A 23,049-nucleotide genomic window follows, 5' to 3' on the forward strand; every position below is an offset into this window, starting at 1 on the left:
TCCGGGGGCCCCTCTCCAGCACTAGCTTCGGGGTGGGGGGTTCAGCCTCCGGGGGCCCCTCTCCAGCACTAGCTTCGGGGTGGGGGGGTTCAGCCTCCGGGGGCCCCTCTCCAGCACTACCTTGGGGGTGGGGGGTTCAGCCTCCGGGGGTCCCTCTCCAGCTGTGGGGGGGGGTCAGCCTCCAGGGGTCACTCTCGAGCTGCGGGGGGGGAGAGGAAAATTCAGCGGCAGCCCAGCTACGGGTCGCGGGCGGGGGAAGTGACGTCTAGCCGGTTGCCAGGCCCCTCCCGGAAGCGCGCCGAGGACCCGGATGCCGAGCCCAGCCGCTGCAGCCATGTAGCCACCGTTACCGGCGCGAGGGGGGCGGAGTGTCGGCGCTGCCATGGAGCCGCTGGACAACAGGTAGGGGAGGGGCGGGGCCTGGTCCCAGCGGGGTCCCACCCCCGGGCTGCACCTTCGGGGGAGGGGAGTCGGGGACACCTTGTTGCCTGAGGGGGGGGAAAGGAGGAGTTCAGCCTCCCCCTCTACCTGTCACTGGTTGGTACAGTCCAGCCAGGAGGGCAGGAAGGGCTCCCTCCGGCCCACACCGTAAGTCCTCACTTCGGTCCGCTTGTGAACGGGGGCGGGGGGATGACATCATTGTGTCAGTGTGCAGCGCCCCCCCCTTCCCCACCGTCGACTCACGGCACTGCCCGGTGAGCTCATCCCACAGCGCTGGCTTCACCACCCGGCCCAGTGACGTCATGCATCTCTGCGCTGCCCTGCGATGAGGTTGCCTCGCTGCACGGCAACGTCACAGGCTCTCTGCCCTGTGACATCATTGGAGCCCGGCCCTGACCCGCGACGTCGTTGCATCATCCCACTTGTCCCATGACATCACAGAGGCAACACGGACGATGACGCACATTGTCGATGACCGCCTGCTGTCCAGGTTCAGCGGTAGCCTAGACGCACTGCATCACGCCACTGAAGATGCCATCGCTTGGCCAGACGGCTGTGCACACACTCAATAAAGAACAGAGGCATTGTGGCACTACACTGCACTGTCACATCAGCGCACTACCAGCATCACATCCAGCCTTTCCCGTAACACATCGCTACTGCCCCAACCTCATGCTAGGCCAGAACGTGCCTGAGGATGTTGCATGAGGAAGGTGCTATGATGCAGCAGCACAAATGCACCCTGACCTCACGTTTTGCACGAAGATGTCACGGTGTGATGCATACCTCCAGTGGCATCCCCCTGCTAAAACTGGGCCATCCTGGAAAAATTGGGAGAGATGGCAACTGAACATCTGCAGCCACATCTCTTAAATAGGTACAGCTTGGCAACCTCATGAGGAGGTTGTAAGACCATGTTTACTAAATGCTTTGAGATGGTTGTACTCCTGTCTTTCCTTCCTGCAGAATATTGCTAATAAAACATATCTTAGTTCCACTCTTTTTTATTATCATTTAAGGGATCCTCTTTTTCCTCCACCTAATGAGACTGCAGATCTTCCACTGCCAAATTTAACACCAAGGCATCAAGAACTTATTCCTACTCCCTGTGGCCCTGTAAGTACCTGTACTATGTAATCTTGATTTAGAATATGTCATTTTAGTAATTTTACAGCAGAAAAGGGTCCATAACCCCTCAAGGAAAATCTCTTACAAACCATCTATAATATGTAATACTTTGGCTCTCTAAGAGGCCAGATGGGCTAGGTGTGTTAGCAGCATATTTAGCTCTTTTAAAGATTGACATGCAGCTGTAAATCATTGTTAGAGGTGAGGGCAGCATGAAAATGCAGATCTAAAATGCGCACAATGGTATCATCTTTAGTGCCATTAATTACAGACACTATCAGGTTAAAATCACATTTTTAAAAACCCACACATTGCCTTTCATAGGTTACAAAAACAACTTAGATTATTAAAAAGGAAGGCATTTTTTAATGCTCTGTAATAAAAATAACTAGTCATTCCCTCTTTAATTTCTAGTCAGTTTCAGAGTTTTGTACTTGTATAACATTGGGTTGCAAGCACAGCAAGAGAATGTGTGTTTAAGACTTCTTCCTACTGGAATTTTAAAAGAAGCAAATGGGAAAAAAAAGTAGAAAATGAACCAGATTTGATCTAGAATTGCTCCCTTAAAAAAAGAAAAAAACAAAAACGAAACAGTAAAAGGTAGGGAGCATTGAAAACATGTCCACATTGTCAGTTGATTCTTTACTAGCCCAAAAGCAAAGTACCAGAAATGCCACAGTCCAATAGTTTAAACAGCTTGAACTGTATTACGTATGCCTGCATAGCTTTTGTTGTAAAAATCCAGAAGACAATAGACACAAATGGTTACTTTATATGTGGTCTCATTAGAAATTTTTAACTAATTACTTGTGTTCATAACTGGCAGAATATTTATGCTGTGAGGTTTTTGTATTTGCTGTTGCTGTGATCTATAAAGTGAAATCCATTATTACATATCACCCACTGTGAAGCAAATTCCATTATTTAACTCCAATGGGTATGTCCAGATGGAGATAAAAGCCCTGCAGCATGGTCGCGGCTGGCCCAGGTCACCCGACTCAGGCCACAGGGCTAAAAATTGTTATGTAGACATTTGAGCTTGGGCTAGGGCCCAAGCTCTAGGACCCTCCACCTTTGCGGGGTCTCAGACCCTGATCCCAAACATCTACACAGGAATTTTTCAGCCCCGGAATCCAAACCCTGCAAACCCAAATTAGCTGACCCAGGTCAGCTGCAGGTTTTTTATCCCCATATAGACATACCCACTGTGGCCAGTGTATTGCCAATGTACTTATGTACGTGCTTAATTTTAAGTATGTGCTGAAGTCCCATTGATGTCAGTGAGACTTGCACATGCTTACATGCTTTCCTGAATAGTGGTGATCTTAAGCATGTGCTTATGTGCTTTCCTGCACCGGGGGGTCTGTGTGAATAAATCCTAATATTTTAATGGAGAAATGTTACTGGTCTATGCAATAGATATTGTACAAAGGGAAAATGTAATAAATACAACCCTATCATATGCAGTAAACTAATATGTAGTAACCTCTTACTGTCATCAGTAAGGGAAAGTTACAAAATGAAACTGTGTGGCAACAATCATGTTCTGCTAAACCCTGTCTCCAGATGACTCATCCGCTCTATGTGCCTGTTAATATTTAAGTCTTTTTCGTGTTGCTAATGGCACAGAAAAATGAAGAACATTGTATCTGTATGGCATAGTTTCTCAGTAACTCAGCTGGATCTGAGGTTTTGGCTGCCCTGGGGAAGAGAGAAAATATGGCTCATTTACATTCTCTGGACACGGCTGAGGAATCTGAAGGATTCAGTTAATTTTCTAACAAAAGTTCTATAGCTAAAAACACTTTTTTGTGTCGATGGGGAAAATATCACTTGATATGTTTTAGTATGTGTATTTGTATGGGTCAAAACCTTGGATTTCAGAGGGTGGAGGGTAACAGCATTCTGGCCTTCTATTCAGGGCTACTAAGAGCAGAATTTGGCCCCTCTGGATAAACTTGAAAATTAATGATCAGGTCTAGGGATAGGAACTACTACACAACAAACTGGCCATCTCTGGTCCTGCATAGTTTTGGAGTAATTTCTTCCGTTCCATAGAGTTTCCCTTCACCTTTGTAAGTAATGCCCTGTAGTTAGACAAGTATCATTTAAATAATTTAGTGTCATGCATTTTTTTTAGAAGTGTTAATGTTCTGATTTTAAAGAGACCTGTCTGAGTTTAAATATTTTCTATTCCAGATAAAACCTTGGTCAGAATTATCCTCTCCTGTCAAGATCTACTTCTGTGTAACTATCCTTTCTCTGTTGAGCGTAATAGGACTAACCACAGAGACCCTCTTTCGACAGACTCATGAAGATTTCACCATTTCTCTTATACAGTTAATTGGAGTTGGTAAGAAATGACCAGTTTCTGCACTTCAAAAATAGATGCACTAATTCATTATTTACTAATTTGGTAAAGAACACTCAGATTTTGGATTTTGTTCTAGTTGATATAATATACACATTGAACCTCAATACCTGCAGAGGCAGCATTACACAAGTTGAGGAGTGTACATGCTAGATACTTCTGTGGCAGTTGTTTTTTGGTGTTATTGTAGAAGGAAGATCGAGTGTCATGTAGAAAGCAGTTCTCTGAATAGCATAAAATAAACACTCTGGTTTTAGGATGTTTTGGCTTAGGACTGTTTTGCTGCTTCTGTTATTATTTGGTTAGTATAGTAGTTTCCCACTGAGCAACTGTACCAATGATTTCGGTTTTGGACAACTATCATTTTACTAGACCAAGTCCTCATCTGTGCCAGAGTGTACCTGTCAGCTCCGGTTTAAATTTCTTATGCTCTAACCCATCACGGAATTTGGGCAGGTCAACGTGCATAGTACTTCTGGTCATCCCTGGTCTCCTTTGAGTGATATCTGGTTCCAAAAGTGCCTTCTTCCACTGCAGGAAAACAAGCAGAGGCAGTTTGGTTCTTAAACATCAGAAAGTGCAGACCATCTCTCTGTGCCAACCCTTGAATAGTTCTTGTCCTTTTAGTTTAAATTGCTGCTCTATAGGAAATCCACAGATAAAATATTTCCAATGATCATAACTTCAATAGAAACCATACCTCACCTTTTGGGATACTCCCTAATTAAATCAAAATGAAGCTTCATTTGAAAATAAATAAAACAAAGGTGTGTGAGGAGGCCCTGGCATGTGGTACTAGCAGGTTTTGGCTGTTAGCTGGCCAACATAAGCCTAGGAAGAACTGCTCGTCTGTGTGGGAATCACACCTGGAGACTGAGAAGGGCAGCAGGTCTTCACGCTGGGTGTAAGCAATTGCTGCCAGCCGGCTTTGGTGTTGTCACCAAAACACAACGAAGGCCGTTGATGATGTTCCATATTCTCTAATTAACACACGCACAAACACATTAATTCATTCGGGAAAACTCTGCTCTGATTAGCAGCTTTTCACACAGGAATCATCAGTACAAGATAGAATTTTGGACACTAGTGCAGAGCACTAGTCCAGCCAATCCAGCATCCTGCCTCTGTTAGTGATAGAGTCTGAGTCTTCAGAGAAAGATGAAGAATCCCATAACATCCCAACCCAACTATGCAGTGTTACAGATGGGGATAGCGAGAGCATTCCTGACTCCAACCTGTTTTTTTCCTACCTCTTATGGTTGAGCGCAGAATACTAAGTTTTCTACTCTCCAGCCAGTAGGTGGAGACAGGAAATCTATCTATCTATGCATCTCTACCACCATGTTCACAACAAGAAAAAGAGGTGTATGTTAACACAGGTGACCGAATAGGATTTTAACACATTGCTTAAGACTCAACGTAGATAAGCCAAATTGCAGTTTTAACACATGAGCTGGTTGAGGTAATGGGAGAATGGGACTGGGACCAGGAACCAAAGGTGGGGAAGAGACGGGGCTGGAACAGGGACAGGTTGGAGGGGATGGGGCAGAAGAGGCCAAGCTTGGGTGGGGAATGGACAGAAGAGGCTATCCCCACTAGAGCACACTCTCTTTCAGAGGCTGGAAGGTAACCCAGGATTCCTTGAGTCTCACCACCTCTCAGCTGTCAGCAAATATCTGTAAAATCCACTGGCTAGATTTTTTTTCTTTTCAAGATCAGTCTCCTGCCCCCCTCCCCTTTTTTTAAAAAAAAAAATAAGATGAGAATCATCACATTTGTTCTTCCTGGTTTTGCTGGAGGACCTCTTGGAGGGCTCAGACATATGATCAGTGAGCTCTCACACTTCACCTTAATTGAAGGGGCAGATGTCTTGAATCTCTAACAAAGATGTCCTTTCTCTCAAATGTGCATGAAGCTTTGGAATTTAACATGTGCTAACAAGACTTGAGTTTTAAAAAGAGTCGGATTAAAATCCCTTTCCCTTTTAATTGGTCAGCTTTCATCTCTCACGGTAGCGTAGTTTCATTAGTTCTGTTATCACTATACAGTCTTCCACGGTGGACAAGAACTGAAGTTCTAATATAAACAAAAATATCAAGCAGAAACCACTTTTCTTTTTGACAAAAACATTTCACATAAACAAACATACAAACAAAAAATTCACAAGGCTAATTTTTCAGTTTTGCCACTTATTGTTAGTGGCCTTATTTACCATCAGCAAGAGTGAAAGAGGAACAGTCCATTGTTCATTTCCTGGGGTGGTTTGTCTGGGGAAGAACACGTATCTATAAAATTATGGTTACATTAGCTGGGAAACTCTGATGATGCTCCATCCACATGTCCCAAAGAGTCAGACCCACTCACATCCCACTGGTACTTGCTCACTCGATGTGGAGGGAAGGAGAGTTGGGCAGAAAGTCAGATGAATGAAATAGAGTGGGATCAGAGAAGCAAGTAGAACAGAGAACTGATTCTGATTCTCACAAAGGGAAGGTTTGTTCCTTTGTTCCAGTCTGGGCAGAAGGTGATGCAGAGATGAACAGAGACTATTGACTAAAAATCTTGGTGTTCTTTGGGGTGCCTCAACACAATTTCACCCTCAAGTATCTATCCTAGGGTGGTTCTTACCTGTTTTAGGGATTACTATAACATCGTTTTTCAAACTGGGGTGAGGTGCGATGAAGTTATCATGGGGGTGCCAGGACCCAAGGTGAAGGAGAACATCCCTGCATCCTTGCTACTTTCTGAGGAACAGGAACCAGCACCTCTCTGCTGGCAGGTGTGGCAGGAGCAGCCAGCACACAACGGGAGACCTGGAGGGAAGGGTTGGAGAGTAACCTACCCTCACAGTGTTTATTGCTGCCCCCCACACCCCCACCCCACTCAGCACATGCCTCAGATGCTAGGTTGGTGGCAGCAGGCAGTGGCGTGAGGAGCCAGGGTTCAGGATCCGCAGGAGATCAGGATTGTACTTGAAGAGGGAAGAAAGGATTTAATTTCCCAGAAACAATATTGTTTTGTATGGTGTGTCTGGGCCAACTGTTATTTTGGGGGACTCTGCACACCTACTCCTAATGTGGTTTATGAAACCGTTCCCCAGCAGTCATATTGCAATGCTTTTGTCTTCACTAGTCACATTTGCTTACAAATCTCATCTGGGAGCACTCCATCTCTCTCAAGGACTTTATCAACATTTGCCTGGGAGGTGGGGGATGAAGCCATTCTTTTTTTAACTGTTCATTGTCAGCCGTGCTAACTGTACTTCGCAGCTGTAATAGAGCACTAAGCCCTACTACGGTTGAAACCGGTCAAGGTTTGGGAGAGTGGACAGCAGGTGCTGTCATTGCCTGCATTGTTAGTTAACTGCATTGTGCTCCAGTTAGTTTTCTGCTTGTGAACGAACCATAAAGAAATACGTACCCCTTTTCTGTGTGGTGGAATTCTGCTGCATTGAAAACTATAGAGCTTTGTGTAAGCACATATCACTAACTGCATTTTCCCCATTCCTCGCCTGTGTCCTTGGGACTGGGGATATTTCTGAACGTGGGGATGGGGGAGAGATAGAAAAATGTGTGGTGTATGACGGCACCAGGCAGTCACCATATTCCATTTCCATGGGGTGTGAATCATGGATATGAGTCAGGAAGAAAAGGGCTCAGTGTATTTTGGGAATGGGGGTAGAGGACTATTGAAACTTGGGACCTGATACACACCCCTTACCCTAGCCATGCTACAGACTGGCACGGGTACAGGGCCATACCACAGCTTGAGGCATGTACTTACCCATACCCCTCAGCTATAAGTAGAGTTGCCAATTTGTTTGGATGTATACCTGGAGGTTTCATCACTTCACATCATCTTTCATTAAAGATTAATCTTTAATTCCTAGAGACACCAGGACAATCCTGTAGGGTTGGCAACCCTAGGTATAAACTAGCTTATTTGTCCTCTACTTGCCTTCAGACACTTGCTTCTGTGACCAATAGGGGGGTTATTTATGACACAATCATGCACATAGACGTGTGTACAGTTGCTAGTATAGATGTACCCTAATGTTTCAACCCAGCACAGAAGTTGACATTAGACTGCTGTCAAATCTGTTTGTCTACCTTTCGCAATAGTCTATCCATTAAGGCTTGAGAGCTATCCCATAATGTACTTAGCCAGTTGAACAGTGCTGTAAACATGTGTGTGTGTGAGCGTGTGTGGTTAATTCCTTGCCATCCATAGAATTATTGCTCTCTCATTAATTACTTCCACTAGGAAGGTTAAATGATTTCCCTTGCTTTTCTTTAACACACACACACAAATCAAATACTATTTCATAGAAGCTGCTAATTGGTTGAGGGAGTTGATAAGGTAATATTTGTCAGATGGAGTATGAAAGGCAAGCCAAAAAATGGATCTCATAAGTTGTGTGTTAAACACATTGTGTCATCTGCATCAGGGGTCAAGAACATATGCCCCTTGTGTGTTCTCAGTCCGAGGTGGTTACTGACCTGTCTTTCTCCTTCTCAGTGTTCTGCGTCTACTATGTAACCAGAGGGATCCTGCAGGAGAATCGCCAAGAGCTCATTGTCTTCGTTCTCTCCATCTTGCTGGTGATGTTTCGATCCATTGTCAACTTCACACTTGTCTCTGCTCAACAAAAGCCAAATGTCCTGGTCAGCATCTCAGTTTCATTCTCTTTGCTTTTCTCTAAATACTGACTTTGAAGATCTTAGGAAAGTAAAGAATCCTGCGAATGTGGTAAGACAGCTGACATGGGGAAAGTCAGGCATCTTATTCCATAGAGTTTTCGGTGTTCTTATAGAAGTTGTGGAAGTTTGATTATCAGAGATGGCAAATTTCTTTCTCTCTGTTCAAGTAGTTTTGTGGTTCTCATCATGGGAGTATCTGAGTGCAGCACAAACATCAATGGATTTTACCTCACAACACTCCCTCTGAAGTAGGGAACTACTATCTTCACGTTACAGATGGGTACTGGCACAGAGCAGGTTAAGTGAGTTGCCTAAGATAGGAAGTCTGAGCTAGGAATTGAATGCAGGTCTCCTGAGCCCCTAGCCAACAACCCAAACATTCCTACCATTATGTTCAGTGGGAAAAGCAATAATTTTGCCATGCTGGAAAGTTGCAGTGTCTGTTGGAAAACAAATGGCTGGTGGGGCTTGTAGTTTTGTTCTAATGGCTTGTTTACACAGCAATTTACTGCACTGCAAGCCAGGGTTACAGCAAATCCACCCTCACTGCACTGTAGCAGTGTCCACACAGGATATTAGTGTGTGGCAAACTGGTGCGCTGTAGATTCACAGCTTGGCTTGCAGCGCAGTACCTTGACATGTAGACAAAGCCCTATGTTATTATAAGCAAATAGGGTGCAGGATTTGGAGCTAAGCTGCATCCTTCACACACCTGTCACACCCAGACTGTCCTTCTAGGTACTCCTTCCCCCTTATTTGCATGCTATCCTCCGGGATGGGAAAGAGGTTCCTTCCTCCAGAGTGACACTGAAATATGAACTCTAGCAGGGAGGAACACTGCAGAAAATAAGCTAACAAGATTAAAGCAGCATAGGATTGGCCTGCTCAGTTTACATAGCAATGGCTCATTCAATTCCTGGTACTTATTGGCAGTGAACAGAATCTTGGGGCTTACCAGGGGAAAGGCATCAAGGAAATGCTGATTAATTTAATGTACAAACCCCAGCTATCTGCCTGTATGGTAAACAAGAACCAGGAAGGAGATGAAAACAAAGCTATGTTTATTGATTCCAGCCAAAAAAGAAGTTTCAGACTCAGGTGAAAAAAACATGGTATTAAAATTAAACTGCTTTTCCCATAGAAACCAGTAGGAAAGATTCTCTCCATCTCAGCCAATTAGACATTTTACTTGGTAACTCCCATGAAGTAAACTCAAAGCCAGCCACTGCCAAAGAAAGGTTGGCCCTTTACAGCTATTTCTTTGATATGTAAAATAAAAATCAAGCATACCATTGCAGTGATGTTATGTTTGAATATCCAAGTTAGGGAATGCAAAGGTTAAGGTATAAATCTCCCACACTGAAGGTAGCGTATGATAAGTTGCACCTTAAACATCATAATTACATTAATGTACAGTAATCCATTACATCAAATGGCCAGAATTTTAGCTTTATGAAGGCATAATCAATGCCAGCTTCTATTCTAGCAGTACATCTTATGTGAAGTTAACTGCTATGTTAGAACTTTTGCATTTGCATGGAACCTGATTTCCTTGTTCCTGGTCCCTGCGATTTTCAGCAACAACAAATGAATATTAAATGTTGTCCCCATTTTTTGAAGATTAACCCGACTGTAGTGTGGTCAGTCCAGGTGTGCCATTGTAACTCTCTTGCTTTCCTTTCTCATCAGGCCCGCTTTATTCTGATCCTCTTGGTTGGATCCTTTGACGTAATCTGCGCCATCATCCTCATTCAGAGTCAAAGCATGATGGCCTTCCGAGTGGGCGGGGCTCTGGAAAGCCTCCAATCTCAGTATTTTATGCTGAATCTCTGTTTTTCCATGTTGACCTTTGATCTTCAGGCGCAGGTATTAATACATTCTACATTGCTTCTCTCTCCCACTAATATTGACCACAACTTGGAATTGGACTAGTGTATGTAAGAGGCAACTGCAAGCCAGGTCTCCCAGGATCTCACCAATTGACTTACTGTGTGATCATCTCTAAAATTTTCCTAGTAATGCTTACCTCCCTAAGTATCCTTCATAGGGAAAAATGGCTAAACCCCATAAAAATAGACCTAAAAAATATTTTCTCATTGTCCTGCCAGACAAAACAGAAGCAGAATCTTATTAGGAAGTCAGTTTGCCTGGAAGACCAGTGATTTCCAGAAGTACTGAAACTCGACTGTTTCAGTTTCCTAACATAGGAAAGGGAGGATAACACAATAACTTTACAGAGTCAAGCTTCCTGCTTCTGTAGCATCCCAACTGCTACCTACACTTGGGAACAGGACACTGAGGTATGAGAGAATCACATTTTGATAAAGAACTTGATGTAGCAGAGCAGTCAGGTCAAGATGCCAACCTGAAACTACAGATATGTAAAGTGAACCACAGAGGCCTATTTGGAGAGAGATTGTACTTCAATACCTGAGCTACTTTGTTACCTATACTTTCACCTGGGAACACATATTGCTGCCCTCCCTGTTCTTTTGCTGGGCTGATACATTGGTAGGGTATAGTATATGCCCTTGTCTCCTCTGTTTGGTGCTGGCTCAGTTTTCTTAAGAGAGAAATCTTGCCTTTTAAACTCTGCCCTTTTGTCGTTGCTGAGAGTTTGTGCCATCTCTTTGGACGCTGCTTGTTTGTGGGCATACACAGTTTAAAACCTGAAATTTCACTCAACTTCTGCCTCTCACTTCTCAGCTCTGCCTTTGTGCCCTGCTGCTAAGGAGTCTGCATGTAATCACCCTCTTGCATAGCATCATCCTAGCAATTGGCGTCTTCTGGGCTTGCCTGAAAGTAACAGTTGGCATCATCGCAGTGAGTGTGAACCTCAGAGTGACTCCATGAACTTTGTAATGGGATGTGAACTCCTTGGAGAATGGGTTATCAATCTGGGTTGCAAATACATGAGAGGAGGTCACTACCACTCCACCCTTCCCATACTGCTGAATCGGAGGTGGGGTCCTGGCTGGACAGGAGGGAGACCCGGGGGAAGGGGACTGGGGCGAGTCCCAGTATGGAGACAGAAAAGAAGCATTAGAGGGCCCTGTTTAAACGTAAATGACTATATTAAGATTGAAAATAAGGGCTTGTGAATTTAAAATTTTGTATTTGATCTTACTCAGGCAAAACTTCCATTGAAATCTTTGGGTGCTCAAGTAGGGAGTGCAGGATTAGAAGCAAAGTAGGTTAACCTCCTTTTGTCTGATACCCCAGGGAAGCATTAGGTGCGATTCAGATGCATTGAGTGTTTTCAGTTTGCTTCAACACTCATGGAAATTCTTAACAGCTGAAGGATAGTTTTATTCTGATATTAAATATATGCTCCTGGATGCCTGCAGTTGGTTTGTTTCCTTGCCCAGCTACACAGAACTAGCCAGAAGCAGGGGACTTTTACAATACTACTTCCTTCTAGGTAATATGTCACATGAAATCAACCCTCACTGGTAACCTAGTTGTAACAGTCGTAGCCTCCTCTTCCTCCTATTGCTGGGAAATAATAGTACAAGCCACCTTAAGTGTTGAGGCCGGGAAGTCAGGTAGTGCAACTCCTGTCTGCACTCCCACTAGCAGCTCCCCACATACCTTTGTAAAGTGTTAGATCTCTGACCCCCATTAGATCCCTGTAGACAGACAGCTGGGGAAGTGGGAGAGGCAGCAAGATAGCATCACTTTTCCTCAGTGACCGGAAGTGCACAGCCACCGATTTGTTTTTCCACCACCACCTGCCAGCCAGTCCTCAGAAACCACCTGGCCTCAGCAAGTAGCCTGCAGAAATCTCTTGGGCCTCCGAGTCACCCGGAGAGGGTGAGCATTAGGACAGTCACTCCCTAATTAGATGGAAAGCTCTGTCCTCACACACACACAGGCCCTACACTGAGGCAGTGCAAGGCTGGGTATCTGTACATTAGTAACAGCAAATGCTCTAGTGGACCATCTGTCTTCTTAGCCTGCTCGGAGCCCTGTCTACACTACAGCTACCTCTGGTGGCACGGCACTGCAGGGGTAACAGTGCTGAATGCCAGCCCCATTGTCCCCCAGTGCAGACACAGCCTTGCACTGCTCAGGAATAAGAGAGCCAGTACTCATGGTGTAACTAAACACCTGGTATATTTAAAGGAATAAAAGGGCAATATCTCAGTGCTACATCTTGCCAGCCTGTGGCACACACTGCTGCAGAGGTCAAAGACAGGGCAGCTAGATTTTAGAAGGGCTAGAGTGTTTCCCAATCAGATCCTTGTAGTTCTGCATTCAAAGGTAGGGGCACAATTCCATCTTGGGCTTTGGGGCATAGGTTCATTGCTACAGGGTCAGGAAGGGGACTCCCTCCCCAGCCCCACAAGCTTCTACACGAATCTACAAGAGGTGTAAAAGCTTTAACAACAATAACCTGGAAGTGCCCCACACAACATGGTCCTGTCTAGAACCTGAGGGACCTCAATTCCACTCCAGCCCTTCCAAAACACCCCCCTGCCTCCATTCCTTTACTGACAGTTACCCCCATCTCACCAGGTTTGGACCTTTATCCTGCTCTTATTTATTCATCTCATCTCCCTTTTCCTCTCCTGATATTTCTTTCTAGTTCCATGGTTTAGTCTGTTGTCCACCCCCATCTCTTTTTCTCCCCCCTTGTCATTTTCTAGTCTCTCTGTTTCCAGTTCTGTTCTTCCTGTTATGCTTCCCAATCTCCCCCATCCTCTTTCTACAGCCCTCGTTCATTGCTACTGCCATAGACAGTGCAGGGAGCATAGCACCACCCAGCGGAGGGGAGAGAACACAGGGCCAGAAGTAGGTGCCACAGCGAATCAGGCATATCCCCCATGAAGGGTTTGGCACCCCCAACTTTTGAATCCTTGCTATAGAGTTTCAGGTACTGACCACTGCTGGAGGCAAGATCCTGGGCTTGATGGACCTGTGGTCTGGTCTGTCCAAACGTGGTAAATCCTGTGGGGACAGTTGTTCCAGACAGGTGCATGGGTCCTCTGTGACTCAGCACTTTCTCCTCTCTTTGGTCAGAGCTACTGTTCTGGTTGAGGAGGGCCAGAGGCCAGTCCTGGGTAGGGTGCTCACTCAGGTGTGATGTGCATTGCACCCTTCCTCTTTCCCTAACCCTGCGCCTGAGCAGAGACAGAAATCACTTTGTCCAAGTTAGACTTTTTTGCCACTCTCTCAGCTCCCTGAATTTAGTCTTCAGTGACTTTCTTTCCCTCCAGGGAGAAAAAGATTGTCCACACCCTGCACTTTTCAGTCTGCAAGCTAGGTAAACATTAATGTTGTTGGAGCAACTCAGGGTGTTGAGAGGAGAGAATGATTTTGAGGCACGTTAAGCAAACACCAGCTTCAAGGGAATTGTCCTCTAGTGAAAAGCTGGTGGCTTCTCCATGTAAACTAGCTGTCAGCCCCATGGGGAGCTTTACAAGGCTGAATGAATTGAAATTCAGGGCAGTGGAGGGTGAGTAGACTGGCTCAAACCAGACAATAGTCAGAACTACACTTTCCTCATACAGCCGGGCAAACATGCTTCAGTTCTGACCTGCACTATCACCGGTCACACCAGTCCCTGTTCCCTCTCAAACAGAGAGCCTCCATCTGTGTGTGGTGAGGAAGGCGAGCAGAGACTAGAGGGCAACAACTGAGACTTGCCCCTATGGGTACAGCAATGAAAGACCAATACATTAAACATTCTGACTCACTGAGCCCCTCTAACTCTGGGCAAGGGCAGGGGGCTAGTTTTGTGCAGAAGTCTTAATTAATCTAGACAGTTTGATGTTGGGTGGAGGCGAGGGGACAATTAAGGCATATGTCCATTCCTGCTAAGGTGCAGCCCTGAGTGAGGGGCAGGAGGGGACTCCCAGAGCTGAGTTAGACCACAGATTGGAACCAGCCATATGCCTCTTCGAAGTCGTCAGCATCCAGTTTTAAAGCTGCTTGTATCCGATTTTATCTTACAGATTTTAAAAGAGTTAAAACCTCTGGTCTGGATTTTTCTGAGTCAGAACATACCAGAAGTGGCTAATCTCATCTACCTGCTCTACATGGTAACTCGTCAAGTGTTTGTTGATCTAAAATAAGTCTGGGGACAAATTTTTACATATTGCTGGGTCCTTGTGACAAAGCTCTACCCCCACACATGCACAATCCGACTCCTGTTAAGGCAGCAGGAGTTGTGCATGTAGCCACAGCTCCCACTGAAATGATTGAGAGCTGCAGGCATGCCGTACCCTTCAGAATCAGGACCATAATATTTATCTGCTAGCCAGAGAAAACACCCAGTGTGATGTTGCTCTTGAGTTGATTGCATACAGGGAGTGGCACTGGCAGTCTCTCCCACCGTCACAGGATCAGGAACAATTAGGGAAAGGAGGCAGAAATCCCCTAGCACAAGATATGCAGCTGTTGATAACACCACCCATCCTCCCTCAAGAGGTCTCTCAGCATACAAGCAGCTTCTAGCCCAGCTGCAGGCCCTCAGGGTCAGAGTGTGCTGAAGATATCCCTAGGCAGCGCAACCGCCACCCTTTCTTCCAGACACAGCTAAGACAGCATAGACACAGCAAACTGAAATGCTCTGCATCTCACGTACGTTTCCAAGGTGCTTCTCACTAAGCTGTCTCCGCCCGTCCGCACCATTTGTGCGAGGAGAGAGGAGGTAGAAGATGAGCAAAAGTCATTTCCAGAGAATCAAAAATGAAGGATTTTATTCGATGTCCGTTCCCGCATCTGGCAGCTTCCCTCCTGATACACAAGTGACAACAGCTCAGGGAAAGTCAAATCCACTTGCACTTCTGCGTTGCCATGGTCAACCTGCAACAATCTTATCTTAGCAAGAGAGCCCGCCAGTGGAAAGCATTAACAAACAACAAGTCTCCAGATAGGAAAGTTAGAGGGAACAGAAGTTACCTCAAAATAATTCATCTGAAGACCTCAGAGTGCTTCACAAACATCAGTGACCCTAGGAAATCCCTACTAGCAATCAGAAAAGGAGTACTTGTGGCACCTTAGAGACTAACAAATTTATTTGAGCATGAAATGCAGCCACCTTCCTTCCCCCCCCCCCCCCCGCCCCGCCCCATAACAGTTTGACAGAAAGTGAAGAATGCAGCATAATCAACTGAAACCACCAGGGAATTTTTATACACAGAATTGAATCACTTGAGTTGGAATTTGGTCAGAATCTTGCTTGTACATCTCAGCTGGGCAACCCCTAGCACCGTGCTGGGACACTAATTCACTTCGGACTCAAAGGGAAGAGTGCACCAGCATCCCTAAGACCACTTCCTGCACCCCTCAATTTTGGTAGAGGGTATTAACCCTCCTGGTTATTAATCTCCTGGTATTAACATGCCCAGTCCTATGCAGCATGAGAGCTGAGTAGCTTACAGCCCCCAACTGGGACAGCTACACGACATGATAAAAAAATGTTTTTAATTGAAAATAACCATTCTGCCTTCACTCTGTGCTCCAGTCCCATTCAAACAAGGCAGTGACAGAATTTCACTCAAAATCATAAATCCTCATAGCAAGCAAAGTGTGGGGAGGAGAGGGAGGGGAGAGAAAGCTTGTTATAACTTGTTAAATCACTAACAAAAATCCAACTACACCAACATACTGCTTTGTAAGTGCCTAACCTTGGATGCTACGTACAAAGCTTGTCCAAGGAAAGCGTGGCAGAGGGTGCAGTTGGGCTGTGTGATTCTTGCACTATTTGGACTTTTCTGCTAAGTCATTATTGAGTTTGCAATATCAGAGCCAGATTAGCTAATGAGATAAGGAATGTTTGCTTGAAAAATTCACAGCAGTGCCCTGCCCAAGAAAGGGTTTGAGATGATGTGTTGGGACGCTATAGTAAGAACATAAGAATGGTCATACTGGGTCAGACTAAAGATCCATCTAGCCCAGTATCCTGTCTTCCGACAATGGCCAGTGCCAGGTGCCCAGAGGGAATGAACAGAACAGGTAATCATCAAGTGATCCATCCCCTGTCGCCCATTCCCAGCTTCTAGCAAACAAAGTAAAGGTGAATAACTAAGAAAATTGGTTGTGTAGGAGCCCAGAGATTTTAGGGTTTTGAGGGATTCGGTGTGTGACCAAAGCTGTTTCTTAATAGTTCTAAGTAGGTTAATGCTGGAAAGGCAGCAGGGACTACTGCGCATGGAACCATTTCATAGGCAATGGTTGGAAGACCCCATTGCTGATTTAAGTAGAAGCACTGGGGAAACAGAAGCTAGAAAGGGAAAGTGATTCCTGAAATAAGCTGTTTATGTAGGCAGATGCTAATAAAAACCTGCAAGGCTAAAGAAAGATCTGTCAGCCTACTAGGAGAGTCATAAAGAGAGCGTCCTTACCATTCATGGCAACATCAGTGCAGTGAAAGCCATGTAAAATCAGCTTTATCCCCAAACCCACAATGGAGAGAGGTAACTGGACGAGAGGGTCCTGGGTGTCTTGTGCCTGATCTGGCTAATCTTTCAGTTTAGGGAGATCTTGTTTTCACATAGCTTTAATAATGCTATTAGTACCAGGCATAAGGCAGTTTGGTTGCCATTCTGTATCAGATCAGTGTGTGGTTTTGTGTGATGGGATCAGGCTGGAACAAGGCAAGGATAAAGAGATGAGTGGGGGAACGTGTTGGCGTTAAAGGACACCTCAAGGGGAGGGAACAGACTCCAAGCTGGAATGTTCAGGGGCCTGAATAAGACGGGTGCAGCAGAACTTGAGAAAAGGGAAATGTTTGTTTCTCCTTCATTTTTTAATATAGTACCAGTGAAAGGGGCAATAGTGTTAGCCATGGAGACTGAAGCACTGCCTATTTACAAAACAGGTACAGCACAGGAAGCAATATGGAAAATTTCCTACCACTATTCCTCCGCCCTGCCCTACAGGGATCACTGCTGTAGCAAAAAGTCTCCCTAGCCCGTTAACTCTAGTCATTCTTCACAGACTACTAACAAGCTGCTGGTTGGGATAGTTTTTGTGATCTCTTGGGGTTGGATTAGGGAATCATTGTGTAACCAACACAAAACCAGAAGAAGAAACCCAACCACATGTCATAAATTCAGCTCCCTCCTTGGCATCCACATGGCTGCCTCTCCACATCCCTGTTTTGGCGGATTGACGGCTCATTACATTCTATGGCAGCAGGTTTCTGTCAATGCTTTAAGTGCTGATTGTTTGGTCTCTCCATTTTTCCTCAGGTTTTAAGTGACTGGGGCCAGGGAACGTCCTACGCCCTGGAAGCTGCCGTCTTCATTGGCTCCTGCATCTCCGTGGCAATAAAATCTGTTCTGTTCTGGGCACTGCTCCATGTCTATCGCAGCTTTGGGCAGGGGCTGAGAGAGAGAAGTGAGTTTCTAAGAGTATAAACTGGCCCATGCAAGATGACTGCCGTCTGTAGCATTTCAGCCACAATCAAGCAGGGAGTTTGGCAGGCAGGAAAGGAGATTTGGAACAACTGAGTTTTATGACAATAGACAGACCCTTAACTACAGCAGATGCTTCTGTAGCCTCTAAATTTTCTGACCTGGCCATAGGCTCCTCAGCTCCTGCAGGGCAGTGCGTGACACGTCCTCTTCATAAAAGTAACGTCAGTCAAAGTTGTCTCTTAGCCTAGGCTGCAGTGGGCACCCGTGTGGAGAGCAGCCTTATGTAAGATTTAATTCATGCATCTAGACTAAACAATCAGGCACTTTTTATTTTCATAGTGCTTTCCAAACCTGCTGAACCTCACAGCACCTCAAGAGGGGCAGCTTAACAGCAGGAAAAACGGAGGCACAGAATGAAGGGACTTACTGGAGTAATTGGCGCTGCTGGGATTTGAACTCGCACACTTCCATGGCCCACTCTTGTGCTTAACCACCCAGCCCCTCTCATACATCTTTTCTATGACAGTACTAGAAGGTGTCTCTGACAATGACCTTCCTTTTCCTTTCTCCTCCACAGTGTTTTCTTCCTATGGAAGGATTGACTCCTGAGGGGCAGCAACCCTGTTCGGTCCCATTTGGTGCTCTTATAAGTGAAACCACAGTGGGAAGGATCCCATCCTTCAACCTACAAAGCATGAGACGGGGTCCATTTCACTGGGGGTTTATTCAGAAAACTCAGCCCAACATGGGGAATTCAAGCACCTTGCTGCTTTGGTCCTACCATTTCACAGTTTCGTCTCTACACGTTCCGTAGTTTGCGTTGTGCTTTCTCAGGTCCATATGTCCAAGCAGTTGTGGCTGTGCAGCGAACTCTTTCCAGAGCCCCCTCTGCTTTCCAGACCAACGCCACCCCTTCCATTCCACCCTTGCTCCTGCTGACAGGATAGCACATCTGGCATTTTATTTCAAATGGCTGCAAGGACCACCACTTTGTGACCAAAGGCCAATAAGACGTGCATGTGAGCGGAGGTTTTACTTATTTACCACCATAGTGGAGATTAATTGCAGAGAGTTTAAAAGCAGAGCAGCAGACTGCTGTCTTCTGGCTCTCACATAGACCACCGAGACTCGGGTTTTCTGACTGAGCAGTGAGGCATAAGCGTGGATTGGCCTGCCATAGTTTCCCAGTGTGGTGTGCAGCATTGTCACCAGTAGGACCACTGTGCATGAACCATCCTCCATGCACTACTGCAGATAGTAAATTGTTTTGTTTTTTTTTTAAAAAAACAAGATGTTTATATAATTGTTACACATCCCCTGGCTTCTGATATAGCTGTGGAATTGCTTGTACCATAACAGCATGGGTAGGCCTCTTGCTCCTCAACTGTTTTCTTAAATTGGAATATTTATTTTTTTAAATCCAACTAAAAAGTAGTTTGCAAAACAAACTCAGATTAACTAAATCTGACTGTGTGAGTGTCTAATAAATGTGCCCTGTCATAACTGAGATTGATGGTTACATTAAGCCTTTAATACTGTAAAAAAGTTTGATATATTAATTGGAAGCTTTTGTTACTGGCTTTGTATTTTTCAATAAAGCGTAAACACAGTTTGGGGGTGGAGAGTGGTTTTACTAAGGTTGTCAGCATGGTAACTTGCAGGGGAATCCATCATATGGACTATGGATTGGAGCTACAACTGCAGTTTTTGTGTTGTGGGCAGAGATTCAGTTGGGGGGCTGATATTAGAAATCATGGATTAAGTGCTGAGAGTAAGTAGCTAGTGTAATATTTTGCATTTTTATGTATCATTTCTTACATCAGATGCTTTCAAAACATTTGAAAAATTAATCCTCTCTGTACTCCTGTGAGGTGGAAGTACATCCACTTCAGAGCTGAAGAAATGGAAGCAGATAAGTCAAATGATTTGTCTGAGGTCACACAGCACATAAGTGGCAGCATCAGGAGCGAACAAGGGAGTTCTGTCTCTGCCCCAAGCCATTGGACAAATACATTGGCTTCACTTCACTAAGACAAAATATTTTTACTTTTATGAATTGTTGCAGAAATGCAGAAGGTCAATGAGATTTGCTCAATATATTTTTTGAAATAAGCAAACTTGCCCTGGCTCTGTCCTCAGCAGACACCGTATGGTATTTGCAATATTTCTGCTGTGCAGCTGAGCTCTGCCAGAATGTTGTTTCAGTTAAAAAAAATGGACACCTTGCGAATATGTCCTTATTATTTACTATTCCTCTCTCACATCATCCTCCTAACAATGTGATAGCAGAAATGGTTTTATAACTAGAAGTAACAGCTGTGACCACACACAAGCATTAATCTAGAAAGCAAAAGTATGTTATACCTCAGGGAATTAACCTTCACCATTTAAGAAAAAAAGGTTCTTATCCCTGACTCAGGTCTTGTTGAACTCCTCTGGCAGTCTCTGTTGCATTTCACATTGAACTCATTTAAAAACAAACTTACTTAAGAGCAACAAGCTACCTATTGAGTTCATTTTAAAAGCACATTAACAGCCCCATGGATGTTTAATTCTTTAGTTACCAGCTCAGCATAACTGTCAACAGTAATATCTGAGCAATAAGAGGTTCTGTTAAAGCTAAGTTTGCTAGTGAATTCAGTGCATGTGCAAGTGAGGGACAAGTAGGGTTGGCTGAATCATGCAAGTTTCCCCACATACAGTTACGCCAGTGCATTGGAGTCATGATCTGCAGCACACCCAGTTATACCAATCCTGCGCACCTGTCACCAGCTCAGCCAACACCCTCCAAGCCTGACCTGCAACACTTTCCATCACGTCCCAAATATTCCAGATTGAATCATTATAGACTAGGGTGAGACAAACAAAATCACTTTCACCAATAACTAAGGCAAGAGCTGAATCTAGCTCTCAAGCTGAAAATCCAGCCTTACTCCACCAGCAACCAGAATATAAAATCATTGATACGGCAAGAATGGGATCATTTGTTCCCAAGAAATGAATCCCAGCTATTTTATACAGAATCTAATGGGGCTACAGCTATCAACAAGCTTCACCTTGGGCAGCATGGATTTAGGGTTGTAGCACCTTTCACCTTCAGATCACACCAGTTCAAATCTGCACCGTGTCAGCTGTTACTGAGTGAAGCTGGCTGAAGACTTCACTCAAACTGTCAACCCAGCCCCTGTCATCAGCACTCAAAGTTTCCCTTAATAGGATTTGAAAAGGCTAATGATTCACAACCATGAAAATTGTAAGTGCACATAATAGAAGGAAGATACAGTTGCTTTTTTTTTTTTTTTTTTTGGTATGATCATCTGACCCATGGCTCTTTTCTCAGAACTGTTTCTAACCACAGATATCTAGAACAATTGCTCAACATGCTGACTTCGCCAGCCCATCTGTCAAAGTTCTTGGCAGTGTTTACTTCCATTTCCCTAGTTTCAGACTCTAATTTTAATTCAGAAAAAGAACCCACAGGGACTTGGCCCAACAGTCCTTGCTCAGGCAGATCTCCTATTGAGGTCAGTGTGAGCTCTGCTTGAGCAAGGACCACTGCTTGAGGGCCAAGATTATCCATTTTATTTTTACTACTGTCTTCTCTCCTTACTGACTACAAGCCCCCCTTTGAGATGTTTGAATTTGCAATGGATTATTATACCTGCTGGCAGCAGACACTGATTTGGCTTTAGGGGAAAAAAAAATATCAAAACATTTGATTTAGAATACACCCCGCAGAGAAGCACATGAATTGGAAAACAAATACGGAAGAAAAGACAACATTTTAGGCCTTCCAACTTTGCAAGTGCTCTAATATACCAATAAGGCATTAATTGTTATTGTGGATATAAATGCCAGTAAAAGCATTTTAACAGTGGTGTTTATTGTGAGACAATCCAGTTCAAGAATGCACTTGCAATTGCACTATATATTCCCTCCTCCCCCTTTTTTAGTATATGTTGATCTTTGAAAAAGTGTTACACAACAGCAGGACAACATCAGAAAGATAGTTCTTACTGTTGTCTTCTTCGGGCCAAATTCTCCTAATTTGCACCCTTTAAACCTCATTAACATTGGAGCTGCACAAAAGCAGAATTTGGCCCTATTTCTTTTAAATGAACTGGATGACATGGTGGGGAGGGGAGAGAGGTCAGGCCCCGATCATAGAATCATAGAATATCAGGGTTGGAAGGGACCCCAGAAGGTCATCTAGTCCAACCCCCTGCTCGAAGCAGGACCCCCTGCTCGAAGCAGGACCCCCTCAGTGAACCAAATTCTCCCCTCAGATATATACATGCAGTTCCCACTGGTTTAAATGGGAGTGATCCAGGTAGCCAAATGGCCCCGATTTTATTGCTACTTTAAATACAAACTGGAAAGAGAAAAGGAGTACTAGTGGCTGTAGCTCACGAAAGCTTATGCTCAAATAAATTGGTTAGTCTTTAAGGTGCCACTTTTAAGTCCTCCTTTTCTTTTTGCGAATACAGACTAACACGGCTGCTACTCTGAAACTGGAAAGGTTTCTGAAGATTACAGGCATTCCTGAAAAGCAGCTTTTTATGAATATAAGTGGTCCCCTTTTGTGCTTCTTCCTCCTCAACCTATAAGAAAAATTACAGGACCTATTTGTTTTTGACTGGGGTAAATCTAAGGGTTTTTTTTTTAAAAGCACTTAAAACCCCGTAATTTAAAACTGGAAACATTACTTGGAACACTCACTTTGACAGGAGACAGAAAGAGAGAGCTTGTGACCCATATGTAAACAACTGTGGGAGTCATCCTGTCAGGTGATGTCAGGAGTCATCCAGCAAGGTGAGTTCAGCCAAATGAGTCCCCTGATGGGGCAATGATATTCCTCCACAGTAGAGGCAAGAAAAGGAATCACCATCATGTGAAAGTCTGGGTGTGGTTTTGGGCCGTGCTTTGGTTACAAATAGCAATGTTTCTCAACTAGTGAGACATCTCTCTGCAGTGAGGAAGTGAAAACCCTCCTGGCACATACTCTCAGGCATGTCAGCTCTAATGTGGATACACCATTCAA

The 23,049-nt window shown here is 44.6% G+C and overlaps 1 protein-coding gene across 3 annotated transcripts; it reads left to right on the top strand.

The window, feature by feature from the left end:
• Nucleotides 1-265: 265 nt before the first annotated feature.
• On the top strand, nucleotides 266-19,618 carry LOC140900231 (uncharacterized). Of its 3 annotated transcripts, none has more exons than XM_073317109.1 (9): nucleotides 266-402; nucleotides 1,461-1,557; nucleotides 3,769-3,922; nucleotides 8,459-8,604; nucleotides 10,330-10,506; nucleotides 11,347-11,463; nucleotides 14,598-14,684; nucleotides 17,841-17,988; nucleotides 18,586-19,618. In XM_073317109.1, exons 1-9 carry the CDS (start codon nucleotides 383-385, stop codon nucleotides 18,615-18,617), a joined length of 978 nt encoding a protein of 325 aa, XP_073173210.1. In that variant the 5' UTR covers nucleotides 266-382; the 3' UTR covers nucleotides 18,618-19,618. The 3 variants fall into 3 exon arrangements, with proteins under 3 accessions (XP_073173210.1, XP_073173209.1, XP_073173211.1); XM_073317108.1 differs by lacking the exon at nucleotides 266-402 and adding an exon at nucleotides 483-1,318; XM_073317110.1 differs by lacking the exons at nucleotides 266-402; nucleotides 11,347-11,463 and adding an exon at nucleotides 483-1,318.
• Nucleotides 19,619-23,049: the final 3,431 nt, after the last annotated feature.

This window comes from Lepidochelys kempii, chromosome 18 (genome assembly GCF_965140265.1).
Source record: "Lepidochelys kempii isolate rLepKem1 chromosome 18, rLepKem1.hap2, whole genome shotgun sequence".
NCBI classification, from domain to species: domain Eukaryota; kingdom Metazoa; phylum Chordata; order Testudines; family Cheloniidae; genus Lepidochelys; species Lepidochelys kempii.

Coding starts and splice junctions, on each gene's coding strand:
- LOC140900231 (XM_073317108.1), top strand. CDS start 1,281: ATGGCAACTGAACATCTGCAGCCACATCTCTTAAATAG. Junction 1,319..1,460: donor CAGCCACATCTCTTAAATAG/GTACAGCTTGGC, acceptor TTATCATTTAAG/GGATCCTCTTTTTCCTCCAC. Junction 3,923..8,458: donor TATACAGTTAATTGGAGTTG/GTAAGAAATGAC, acceptor TCTCCTTCTCAG/TGTTCTGCGTCTACTATGTA.